This window comes from Perca flavescens, chromosome 6 (genome assembly GCF_004354835.1).
Source record: "Perca flavescens isolate YP-PL-M2 chromosome 6, PFLA_1.0, whole genome shotgun sequence".
In the NCBI taxonomy this organism is placed as follows: domain Eukaryota; kingdom Metazoa; phylum Chordata; class Actinopteri; order Perciformes; family Percidae; genus Perca; species Perca flavescens.
In genome coordinates this window covers 36,306,416-36,320,002 of record NC_041336.1, presented here as the reverse complement: position 1 = coordinate 36,320,002, position 13,587 = coordinate 36,306,416, and the positions used below count along the sequence as shown (strand labels likewise).

Below are 13,587 nucleotides of genomic sequence, written 5' to 3'. Positions count from 1 at the left end.
AAGTCTCTTTTATAAGACCTTAGTGGTCCCCTAATACTGTATCTGAAGTCTCTTTTATATAGACCTTAGTGGTCCCCTAATACTGTATCTGAAGTCTCTTTCCCTGAAATTCAGCCTTGGTGCAGAATTACAGCCACTAGAGCCAGTCCCACCATGAGCTTTCCTTAGATGTGCCATTTCTGTGTCTGTAGCTATTGAGGAGGAGAGAGGGGGGGAAAGGTGGAGGGTGGGGGTGTGGCCTTGACCAACTGCCACTTTGCTTGTTTGAAAGCCATGATGTCTCTCTCTCTCATGGGTGGGCCAAATTCTCTGGGCGGGCAAAGCAGAGAAAGGGGAGGTAACCTTGCTCCTTATGACCTCATAAAGGGAAGATTCCAGATCGGCCCATCTGAGCTTTCATTTTCTCAAAGGCAGAGCAGGATACCCAGGGCTCGGTTTATACCTATACGGCCCATGGGACAGAATTGGCCCGCCAAAGGGTCCAATCAGGCCCACTGGATGACTTTGCAAAGTGTGAAAATTGCAGAGAAGTAATTCATTTTCTGTCTCTATGTTTTTAGCTTTTGTTTTTAGGTTGTTGTGTGGTGATTGTTGGAGCTTGTATTGCAAGACAAATTTCCGTTGTACACGGACAATGAAGTGCCATCTATCTAATTCCAATTCCAAATTTACCACTTTAATCTCAGATAATATCCAAGTTCTTTTTCTGTAAATTTAAGACTTCAAACTTAGAAATTGACTTTTATTATTATTACCACTCTATCACGGGTTCATAACATTATTATTATTTTTTCTTCATACAATGGCCTTAGAACGCTGTCGTAGCAGAAGCAACTTGCGTTTGCCAACATCAAGCTGACAAAAAGCTCTAAAGTTTCTGATCTGAAGTGGTTTACTGGTCTGGCCTACTTGAGATCAAATTAGGGGTATGTGGCCCATGGACTAAAATGAGTTTGACACCCCTCTTTGCTCTAGAGTGACCGTTGAACTCTTGGTCCCCTCCCTGAGCTAGGCTCTTCTAGGCCCCATTACTTTTGGCCGGATGGCCATCTCTACTGCCACTGTGCACCTGGGAACATTCCAAGCTTTAGAAATGGTTTCAAAGCCCTGCCCTGATCTATGCCTCGCCACAATGTTTTCACAGGTCTTCAGTTTCTTGGACTTCTTGGCTTGGTTTTTGTCCTGACATGGAGTGTGAATTGTAGGGCTTTATATAGAGGTGTTCCTTTCTAAACTATGTCCAATCAATTCAATTTGCCACAGGTGGACTCCAATCAACATCTACACACAGCCTGAGGATAATTCAAGCAAACACGATGCACCTGGCCACAATTTGGAGTCCCCCAGCAAAGGGTCTGAACACTTATGTTTAGGAAAGATTGAAGTTTTCGATTTGCAAAAATTCTAAAAACATGTTTTCCCTTTGTCATTATGGGTTGAGTGATTTATTGATGGCAAAGATGGCAAATGTATCCATTTAAAAAAACATCTACAACACAATGTGTGCAAAAAGTGAAGAGGTTTGAATACCTTGTATACAGTATATATATATATATGTGTGTGTATATATGGATTTACATTTCTCTTGCAAAACAGAATTTCTAAAGCAACCAATTGATACCAATAGCTCAAAAGTGTAACTAATGAAGAAGCCACATTAGTGTGTGTCGGTCCTTACCAGGGGCGTAGCACAACATTCTGGGCCCTGTAGAAAAGCATTCTCTATGGGCCCCTCCCCGCATCCACAGCTATTCATTCTAGCATCTATTTGGGCCCTCATGTGAGCTCATGTGAGGCCCTGGGTACTCAGTCCCATTTTTTCCCCCAGTCCAACGCCCCTGGTCCTTACAACACTCCCACTGGAGAAGCGATTCATTATTACCTTTATGCTACATGTCTCATTCTAGAATTGGTGTTACCATACATATACATACAGGTCTGTGTTGCTTGGCTGTGTTTTGATGCTTGCATGGCTTCTTATACTGAATGGGGATACTGTTGACGTGTAACTGTGCTAAAGTCTTGCTGCTGCTGCTTCCTGTTGCTCTGCATGGCTTACTGAGAAAGCTTATTTGTTGCTCTAGCTGTCTGTGTGGTGTCTTGTTGACTTCTGTCTGTATAGTTTAACCTGTACTAATGTCTTGCTGTTTCCTGTTGCTCTGGTCTTAAATCATCTGGCCAAAGGACTACAGTTGAAAATTAGCCGGCTGGCTAACACTGGCACATTTACAGAAATGTTAATTAATGTGTGTTGTCCTTTATAAAATAAAGAACAAGAAAATGTTGGGGATGAGCAACAAGACAAAACGGTCAAGCTAATAAAACTCAGATTATTATAATTTATAATATATAATTAGAGCACTAACTGAAAGGACTGAAGAACAGAGGTAGATGAGGAAGTAATTTATTTCCATCACATTGTTTATAGATGGTGTTCACTGTAATATGATAGTGATTATGATGGTTTACCGATAACTACAGTACAGTTTTTACCAGGTGATGTCTGAATAAGCACTACATTTTCTGATGTTTTTGGCGCTTTTTTCAATGTTTTTGCCGCATTTTCTGACATTTAACGCTTCTAGTACATGTATAAACACCACTAACACCAACTTATTATCACTAGTTTTACACTTATTTTTGGAATTCATGATCAAGAAACGTCTTTTATAGGAAATTATACCTAATCCTTGAGTTAAAAAAGTAGAAATTATGAACTATTTAGACTGTTAGACTATACTGTTTCGAAACATTTCAATTTTTTTTTCAAATGCTAAAAAATTGAAGTAAGTAAGTAAAGTGTATTTGTAAAGCACCTTTCACAGATAAAGATCACAAAGTGCTTCACAATAAAATGTAATACAACAAATGAAAATACAAGAAAATGTAAATACAAATAGAAAACATAACCATAAAAACCCCTCGACTAACTAAAAGCCTGCGTGAATAGCAGAGTCTTCAATTGCTTTTTAAACTATTCGACAGAATTCACCCAACGTAGAGATGGAGGCAAGACATTCCACAGCCTAGGAGCCACTGCTTGGAATGATCGGTCCCCTCTAGTTTTAAAATGAGTGCAGGGAACCACTAATAGCCTCTGACCTAATGATCTCAGACTACGGGTGGGAGTATGCAGTTGTATGAAGTCAGAGATGTTGGGAGGAACTTGTCCGTGCAGGACTCTAAAAGTAAGGACCAGGATTTTAAATTGAATTCTATACTGGACTGGTAACCAGTGAAGTGATGCTAAAACAGGTGTAATGTGTGCTCTTTTGTTAATGTGAGTTAAAAGCCTTGCCGCAGAGTTCTGAACAGCCTGGAGACGGTAAAGCTCCTTCTTACTCAAACAGGTAAAGAGACTATTACAGTAATCTAAACGAGAGGAAATGAAAGCATGAATAATCATTTCCAACTCACCCTTTGACACTAATGTTCTTAATTTGGAAATATTCCTCAGTTGGAAGAAACAGTTTCTAATTAATTGTTTAGAGTGGTGCTCCAAGGACATAGCACAATCAAAAACACCACCTAAGATCCTGAGGCTCGGCTGGACAGATGAGCCTAAGTCACCAATATGGTGCTTTATCTGAGGAATTCTATTTTGATACTACTACTTGTTTTATCTGAGTTCAGAAGCAAAATGTTGTCACATAACCACTGTATGATACTAGTCAAGCAGTTGATTAAAGAAGAGTTTCCTTAAACGAGCAGTACAGTTGAATATCATCCGCATACAGATGGTAAGATATGTTGCTAAATTGACTAATTATCTGTCCTAGAGGAAATATGTACAAAAGCAACAGAATAGGTCCCAAGACAGAACCCTGAGGTACCCCACACGACAACTCTGCAGTTTCAGACATGCTCTGATTCACATAAACACTAAAACTTCTACCAGAAAGGTAGGATGAAAACCATTTTAAAACTGATCCAGACGTCCCAACCAGATCACAAAGTCTATTTATCATAATATTATGATCAATAGTGTCAAAAGCAGAAGAAAGGTCCAATAGGACCAAAACTGTATATTCCTTAGAGTCAGCTGACATCATAATATCACTAGAAACTTTAAGTAGTGCATTTTCCGTAGAATGCTTTTTACGGAAACCAGACTGGAATCACCCAAAGTTAAATTAAAGTAGAGATCCAATCTTTTGTTGTACTTGTGAAGCGTGTTGTATGGAATCGTCTGTGTAATTTTTGTGTAATCAAAATTAGGTAGTTAAAAAGAAACCCATATTTCTGATATAGAAATTTAGAAAACAGGTCAAATTTGACCTGAAGAAAACACAAGGGTTAAACTCACACGAGATTTTACTGGGGCACAGCAGATGCCCCAGTAAAAGGGGTCTAGCGATGCCTAAGCACTACGCTAATAATCCGTAAAGCTCAAAAGGCCATTAAACAACCTAACACAAGCACTCACACATGCATACACAAATAATAAAATGCATATTTCTACATGATAAAAAAGCACAACTTAGTAATGGTTCATGAAAAAGTTAAACCTTTATTATAAGGTCATACATAGCATTGTATGGACAAAGAGATGATTATTACAAAAGTAAAAACATGGCTGGTTGTCAGTCCAGACTTTAGCACAGTGATACAGTGTCTGTGGTTAATGACCAGTAGGTCCAAATGTATTGAAAATAGTTATTTTGTATAAATTAAATTTCTGTGTATTAGCACGCTACAAAAAGAAACTAATGTAAAAATAACAACCAAAAATAACTTTACTTTTCTTACAGTGTAATGTAGACTTTAAATGTAGGTTCAGAGTCAAATACTTTTGCACCACCATGATGGTTTAACACTAAAGAGCGAAACGACACTGCACTTGGGATCATTTTCACATTGAGATGACAGCGTCAGACCGATTACACTGCAAAAATACAATAGTGATGAGCCAAATCACTATCAAATATTACAGCGATGCATACAATTATACCATTATTACAATGACAAAGAGGGCGGATAGGAGCAGATCGTTAGCGTTATCATTTACAATGCGCAGTGCCAACTTATGTTTACCCCGATTCACTCAACAGACCCCTTCTAACAGTGTCAAAGAACTGTTAAATGCAGTCATGCCATTGCTTTATGAAAAGAGGAGTTAAGGAAATTGTGTCACTGAGGGGTTTGCTATGAGTAGACTTGCAGTGCCCTCTCTGGTCAACTTTTTCTCTTTTGCACATGAGAAAGTTACACAGTTGACAAGAACTAGACACATTTCATGAATATCTGAGGAGATGCAATACAATGCACAATTTCAGTACCCGTGTAGCACATTGTTTATTATGGTCTTCATATCAACAAAAATTATAGACCTGTCTTGAAACTTTTTAAAATAATCCAGGCAAGGAAAAAAAAAGGAAATCTGAATCTACTCAAAAGAGCATTATTCAGTGGGAGTGGTTTTGAATAAGTGTCTTTCCAATCTCACAATCCAAAGTCATTCTGTTAATTATAAGCCCAACCCTGGCACATCACAAATTAGTTTCAGAAAAAAATCCATAATGGGTTTCACAGTTCATTGGATTTGGAAGCAGATGACTTCCAATGATCATCCATCCCAGTGTTACAACTTTGTTCAGCTGAACCGGTGCCAATTCAGAATGTCTTCTAAATTCAAAGCATCAAAGTCTTGAAACAGTGGGAGCCCTGACATGGTATAATGGTGGCAGGGCCTATGGACTTGTGCGCATGACATTTTTGAAATGATCAGATAAGAATATTGCATACAATCAGAGATAAAAACATACATGTTTGGCACAAGCCAAGAGAGGGTAGCTGTCTGCTGTGTGTCTACCTTCAGTACTGGACCCATATCAAATTCTGGTTAGTGGAGGATAGCTTTGTAACAAACAAAAAAATACAATTTGGAAAAAAGAACATGGGCAGGCAGTTCCAGTAACACCCCTGCATAAAAACACTCAATAACTAAATTAGGCAGCATGAGGATTAATTGAAGTTGTACTGAAGATATCTGATCTAAAACATTATAAAGTGTATAAGCCTGTCCTGAATCAGCCCCACCTGTCTCACTGAAAGACAGGTGAATCTATTACGCCTCCACACTGACCAACTCCGGGGGCATGGAGGACTTAGGATGTTTGCTTTCAAAGTGCTGCTTAAAGGTCTTCGGGTCGGGCATTTGTGTCTGAGAAAGTGTGGGAAAGAAAAAAAGTGAAAAATTAGAAAATATACTTTGACAGTATATGAAAAGCACACTAATAAAAATGTTATGCATCTAGCAGAGTTCCACCCATTTACATTAGGGGTGGGAATCACCAGAGGCCTTACAATACGATATCATCATGATACTTACGTCACGATACGATATTATTGCGATTTCAAACACATTGCAATATTCTGTGATATATTGCAATTCATTACCTTTTTCAAACTTCAAATTTTTCCCAATTTCAAATGATGTCCCCAAAAGGAAACTTTGTCAGCATCCGTTTTATCTAGAAATATACATTTCTCTATTTGTTCATCTCACTTCAATTGTATTGCTGCAAAATCAGATAGTCAAGCAGACAAACTGACCAACACATACATCATAAAAGAACGATACTTGGCGTCTGTGTATCGATACAGTATTGCCACAGAAAATATTGCAATACTATGCTGTATCGATTATTTCCCCCCACCCCTAATTTACAGTGTACCCTCATGAAATTATAGGTTTGCTCACATACATCAAAGGCGCCTGGGCACATATTTACCAAGCCTAGCCTGAGGATTACTCACAAGAGCACTGCTAAGAACTGACTTAAAGGACCAATATGTAATACTGACAGCTAGTGTTTAAAATAGTTACTGCAGTACAAATTCAAAATCTCTCCCCCGCCCCCTCCTCCCCAGACTCGAAGTTCACGTTGGTTGCCAGGCTGAGACCGGAGCATCCACAACAATGTTGCTAGACGCTTGTCTCACATAGCCAGACATTACTCCACAGCACAGCGGAGTAGCTAACGTTAGATGCTGGCTATATTGACAATCATAAAAGCCTGTGCTCACACGGAGCTCTGTACCCAACTGACAACTTTTCATCTTAGAATTACGGTAGGAACTGCTAAAAATAACACTACCTGGCCGTCCTCTCCACACGCCAGACAGACACACTTCCTCGTTATTGGCTTAGAATTAGGGCAACAATGGCTAAACACACTGCAAACTCAAGGTCCTCTTCCTGATTTACAGCCCCCCTCTCTTGGCTTCAAATAACTCACCGCTGTCGGCTACGGCCACTGAACAGGCTACACGATGTAAACAGCCGTTGCCCGCTTGCCTGGTCCTCTGGTAACGTTAATAGTTAGCAGGGTTAGCATGCCGGCGTTAGCCAGGACCAGTCGGGATCACTTTACTGGCTGTGTCTCAATTGATTTTTCGAGTAACCAACTTGGGTACTCCAGCTATATAATTCAATGTGAGTATCTACTAGGGGTGTGACGAGACGCTTACTCCACGAGACGAGACACATCACGAGATTGGGTTCACAAAAACAAGATTTCTCGTCGAGGTGAAAAGTTGTCTCGTGAGGCGATGTGATGTCAGCGTGATGGAGCGTGGAATTACTATTGAAGATCCCCCTGCCACTTTTAAATCATTTGTGTGGCAACATTTTGGTTTTCCTGCGGAAATAATAAACGGCGAAAGAGTGACAGACAAGACGAACACAATATGTAAACATTGTAAGAAAAAAATGCTGTATACCGCGGCTAACACGAGCACTACGCAAAATCACTTACAGCACCCCCACAGCTCTCTACTAACTCGCGGGTGCAGTAGTTAGTAGTACGGCATTTTTTTCTTTTCACCTCGACGAGAAATCTCGTCACGTTTTAATCTCGCGAGATCTCGTACAACGAGATCTCGTCACACCCCTAGTAGCTACACAAATGTTGAAATGACATAAAATGCCCGTCCCTAGTAGCTGTGATAAATTCGCCTGAAGCTAATGCTTAGCTACCTGTTCAGGAGGAAATTAGGCAACCCAGTGTCCTTTTGGGCTCTAAGCTGTCTCCATCTTTCAAATACATCTCAAATATTTACCCAGATGGGTTTGTTACATCTTTGGTCATGCAAATTGTTAAAAACATGCCGTTTTTTTTGTTGAGTAGAATCAATCTCCGTTGATCCTGTTAGTTAGTTTGCTGCTTTCATGGCTGTAGTAACGTTACAGCTGCAGCACGCTTGGTCTACGTTTTTACAGGTATATTTGGCAACCCGTCCTGGCTGTCAAACTGGGCAGTTGATACCAACACACGGGCCAAAACACAAACAGAAATTCGTCACGGAACGGAAATTTCAAAAGGAGAAAATACTGGCATTAGCATTGTTGTCAGAAAAGATAATATTTCAACTTAGCATGTTTCCTTAATATCTGATGATGCATTGGGGTCATTTTTTGATTTATTACAGTAAATATATTACATATTGGACCTTTAAGAGTAAAAGACTTCCTGGCTTAAAGCTGCGCTTAAAAGTTAGTCATCAAGTAGTCTCACTTTGCCAGACCTTCCTCCACAACACTGAGCTGTGGAGGAGGGTCTGGCTAGTCCACTCAGCATTCCGGGATGGGAGAAAAATGAGCTTTGGTTTATTGCCATTTTTTTTAAACCAATCACAATTGCTGCACGGTGCCCTGGTGCCGCTGCAAAATAGCCTCGGGAAGGAACTTGTTTTGGTGGAACATGTACGTTCAAAAGCTGTTTTAGTTACTAGGTCAAAACTTGATTTACCCTGCAGAGATCTGAGGAGCAGTTAACCATAGTCTTCAGAAATCCACCGCAGTTTAGAATTCCAACACAAAGGACATACGGCGGAATTTCCAGCGGCAACGGGGCAGGGGAAGGTCGTGGATATAAACTAGTTATCAAGCATCTCAGTTGTAATTTAAATAGAGATGCACCGATTACAACTTTCTAGGCCGATTCTGATTTTCTTTGAGTTAGGCCAGTCGATACCGATTTTAGCCGATTCCGATTTCATTTTTTCTAACCACTTTACAGCACACGCAAATATTTATTTTCTATCTTTTCTTTGATAGAACATTTTGCACAGAACATAGACATTTTTTTTTTAACAGTGAATGGATCACTATAAAATAAAACTATATAAATTACTCCTGGTGTGGGACATTCACACACATCTAAAGTGCAATGTTAGAACAATTTCCTTCTTTTCACATCCAATATCCAAAAAAAAAAAAATGTGATTGTGGTTTTTGGTATCGTCCCTCCACGCCCTATTTTTTCCTCGCAAGTGTTGCATATTGCAAACTTGTTATCTTCTGCACACACTCTGAAGAATTTCCAAACAGCTGACATGTTGCAGGTTAACTCACGAGGTTCCCTACATGTACGAGAATAGTGCGAACACGCGCTTCACACTGCGAGCGGGTACCCACGACACACGGCGGAGAAGTTGAGAGAAAGGAAAAAAAGAGACTGTGCTGTGGCATCAGTGTGTGTGTGCATCCTTGAGAACTGTAACTCGTATAACTTACGTTGTCAGTTAATTGTAGCGTTGACCGGCGTGAAACTGGCATATGTCAGACTGACCTGCCGGTCGCTGGTCATGGCCGAGCACGTGAAAACCGGCCAATTCCGCTCACCGGTCGGTCTATCGGTGCATCTCTAAATTTAAATGAAGTGCAGGACTATATCTTAAGTGTCAGTCTTAAAGACATTTTGCCGTCTTTGGCCCTGGGCCCTTATTTATCAAACTTCTCAAAGTGCCATTTTGGTCTTAAGTGCTAAGAAGTGCTGAGTCAATACTTAGAAGTGTTCTTGTGAGTAATACTTAGAGGCTTGAGAAATACGGGCCCAGGTCTTTCACCATAAGGTTACTGATGGTTTAAAAGACATGTAATACACCATGTTAAAAAATGCCAAAGTGTTCATACTCTTTCAGAGCTGCTACCTTCAAAGGGGATGGGAGAGGCTGGTTGCCAATAATTGCCGGGACAACAGATTACTTAATCAAAAAATCAAATATTGCATTTACAGGTGACATAAGGTAGCCACCTTTCCTGGTGAGTTTAAGTACTAAAATGTAAAGAGGAAGCAAAGCAAGAGTTTGCATATCAGTTAATAGCTGTACCAGCTGTTAGTATAGAACTATGCTGGCAACACACCGAGACAAACAGTGCAACTCAGCAGTGAACACAGACAGCGGCGGAGGTAGGAATAAGCAAAAATGTGCAGAGAAGACTTTATGAAGCACTTAGGAGTTCTGCACATTTTCATACCTGCAATGTGCGTCTGGACAATCACTGAAGAGGGCGTGACTGCCAGACAGTCTCGGAAAGATAGAAAATGTGGCCAGAGCCTCCTCAACCAACTTTCTGAGAGGGCTTTTTAACACTTTCAGAGTGTCTAAAAGAGCATATGTAAGAATTGGTTATAGTCCCCCAAAGATGATACAGGCAGGGAGCAGGACTACAATTCATACTTACACTACAGTCTCTTCATACACACAAGTCTCATTGTTGAGAACAACTTAATGTACCTCAGTACTGTAAGGCATGTGGCTCCTTTGCCTGGCCCTCCATCTACTGATATCTATTCTGACTTCATGGTTAAAGACATCAAACTCATAAAAGAATAATTTGATGTTCTGTTCTCCGCCTAAGCACATACCCGACACACAGTGCACGTGTAAACTAAAGCAGCCTTAGCTGCTGCCTTCTGGTCATGGCCTTTGCTCTTCTTGATGTCGGCCTGCTTTTTGGCATTCTTCTGCTGGGACTGGAACTTCTGGTGCCCACGGGCCATATCTGACGCTAGACCTGAAGAAATGACACAAGAATTGGATCAGCATGATGAAGGTGATGAGCCATAAACTGAGACACACAATCAAACCTAAAACCTTCTGAGAAGGGGATGGAAAGGGAAATGGAAAGCACAGAGGGATTGAAAGACGCACTTAATGTTACACCAGTTGAGGCTTCCGATAAAGCAACCATGATTAACAATTTAAGAACAGCTGTCTAACAGGATCAATAGGCTTCAAAATGTGCAAGGCAGCAGTGGCTGTGAAACATCTTTAAGAACTAGGTTAATTGCTGCTTTTTTTGGGTCACAAGGATAAGGCAATTACACTAGAAATTTCCCCAAAGAAAATCAGACTGCAGATTTTCAAAGTTATTATAGACAGAATAGAACTAGGTCAGTGATACGGTTATATGAACTTTGTTTTGAACAGATACTGATGGGGCAGGGGCTGTTATTCCATCAATACACTGGGGTCAATCAGAAATCCCCAAAAGCGGTGTGTGTGTTTGAAAGGAGAAACGTTACCCCTAAGTTTCTTCACTTGTGACTTTATGTTAACTTACTCAGCAACCTTTTCCATTCAAAATGTAATCCATCCATAAGCAGTGTGCGACCCGGGTGTAAATCTCCGCCATGCATTGCTCTCATATGGCTAACTATCCTTTAGCAAGAGACGGTTTAGTATAGTATAGAGGATCTTTGTTTAAGTTAACGTTGTTTCTTTGTTAATTACCAACAACAACAGAAACACGTCTAAACGCTGCTGTGTGGTGGGATGAGCTGGAACAGGGTAAAGAACATAGAGGTAAAGAACCCATAAAAACATTCCGCAGAATTCCACAGCTTTCCAATCTGGATCACCGCAGAAACTGTAAAGTAAAAACCAAAACAAAATCGCAGTTCCCATAATTAAGTTTTTATAAGCTGCCAAACTGAAAACAGAGCTTTTAGGAAGACCAAAGTTGATAGTCAAACATGAGGCATCAGAAGGACGAATGGGAAAACGGTGGGATCTAGCAGTAATGTTAGCCAACTTTAGCTAGCCACCGAGCCCGACGGTTGCAAAGGGATGCTGTGGAAGACAGGTCGTCTTAGGAAAACAAAACTCACATCTGGAAGTAGCTACAGTTACAGAATAAATATTACAGATATTTAATTTATTACTAATCAAGAGAGGCAGACATTCTGTTAGACGGTTGCAACCGCGGTTACGTTAACGTTATAGAATAGTTTTGAGAAACACACTATTTTGTTTACAGCCTATGGGAACACATAACGTTAACTTTACAGAAAATAGGAATGTTGATAGCTATAGGCATTAAAAGTCATAATACACATTTTGTAAATGCCTTACCAGTGTAAATAAATATATTACTGAAGATAGCCACCAAAATAAAATTCAAGAAACGCTATGTTAAATTCTCTGGACCTTCCACAGCTTCCAGTGGTTTTTCCTCATTGTGCTGGTGCGCATGCCCACCAGCCCCACACTATGCTGCCTTCAAGTGTTGTCAGTGGTCGCGACCAAAGCGTTCACCTTGTGGGTATATATGGGTTGGACTGGAACATTTCTGACAGCACGTAAAGGCAGCATCAGTTCCATTCTCTCTTGCAAAAGAAAAGGCGGTGTTAAGGCCACTTACAGCTGAAAAAATAATAAAATAAAAACTCAAATACGAATGTAACAAAGTTTATGAGCGTAAAGCAGCCCTTTACCTATACAAAACACGTTTTTAATATAACGCGCAAAGCCAACCACATTTGTCGGTTACATTTGTGATTAACATTTTCTGTTTGCATGGTGCAAAATAAAATGGCTACCACAAGGTGTCACGGTACAGGCAACAATAAGGCCAAGTTTACCCAGATCACTATACTTACTTTCCCCCAACTGCATATTAACACCTGTACAATATGATAACGATAAGTTTAAGTTAAGTTCAGTTAAGTAGTAGTTTATTTTGAATATTTAATATATATTTTTTTAGAAATACACATATAGCCTACATACATATATAAAATTCAAATGACAGATAAATAAGGAAGGACATGTAGGCCTACTTCTCAGCACAATCTTCCAAAATGATTGTAAGTAATTCAAATAAGAAATCCCCATGTTCATAAAGGAAGTTCATCTACAAACTTGTCTAGTCCTATCCCCTTTCTCTATTTTTATCCTTTAGTTAAATACAAAACAATTTTATGCTTTACTTATTGATACATCTTTACATACCTACCTACAGCTCACATAAACACATGCATACACACACATTTAAATTTTTTTTGTTCATCTATCTTCTTCGTTTCCGTCTATCTATAGTAAATCAAATAATAACACATCCATACTAGACTTAGTATATAGGCCCAGGAACCTAACAGTCAGTATACAATACTATCACTTCGAGTCCTTTTCATATCCATTCAATATATTCATTTTAAATAGTCTCTTAAAATTGCTCATTGTTGTACATGATTTAATCTCTTCACTGCAGCTGTTCCATAAATTAACTCCTTTGGTTGTGATGCAGTGATATTTAGCATTTGTTCTTATATATATATATATATATATATATATATATATATATATATATATATATATATATATATATATATATATATATATAGGGGTTACTGTCAGCAAAAATCACTTTACCTCTGATTAATCAGTCAAAAAGTCTTAAACCATGGCCCAACTGAGAGGGAACAACGTATGTTGACCGACATTCACTGCTTTCTTTCTCACTAGAACTTTCTAGCAGTAAGAAAACAGTTGGTACCTAAAATGCACCAGTATCAG

At 39.5% G+C, this 13,587-nt stretch overlaps 1 protein-coding gene across 3 annotated transcripts; it reads right to left on the bottom strand.

Annotated features, from left to right (window-relative positions):
• Positions 1-4,490: 4,490 nt before the first annotated feature.
• LOC114557752 (zinc finger protein 706) lies at positions 4,491-13,520 on the bottom strand. Of its 3 annotated transcripts, none has more exons than XM_028581405.1 (3): positions 13,444-13,520; positions 10,656-10,804; positions 4,491-6,163 (listed from the first exon to the last, which is right to left on the bottom strand). In XM_028581405.1, the coding sequence occupies exons 2-3, from the start codon at positions 10,788-10,790 to the stop codon at positions 6,068-6,070; spliced, it is 231 nt and encodes a 76-aa protein (XP_028437206.1). In that variant the 5' UTR covers positions 10,791-10,804; positions 13,444-13,520; the 3' UTR covers positions 4,491-6,067. The 3 variants fall into 3 exon arrangements, with proteins under 3 accessions (XP_028437206.1, XP_028437207.1, XP_028437205.1); XM_028581406.1 differs by lacking the exon at positions 13,444-13,520 and adding an exon at positions 12,220-12,301; XM_028581404.1 differs by lacking the exon at positions 13,444-13,520 and adding an exon at positions 12,145-12,298.
• Positions 13,521-13,587: the final 67 nt, after the last annotated feature.

Coding starts and splice junctions, on each gene's coding strand:
- LOC114557752 (XM_028581405.1), bottom strand. CDS start 10,790: ATGGCCCGTGGGCACCAGAAGTTCCAGTCCCAGCAGAAGAATGCCAAA. Junction 6,164..10,655: donor ACACGTGCACTGTGTGTCGG/GTATGTGCTTAG, acceptor ACACTTTCTCAG/ACACAAATGCCCGACCCGAA.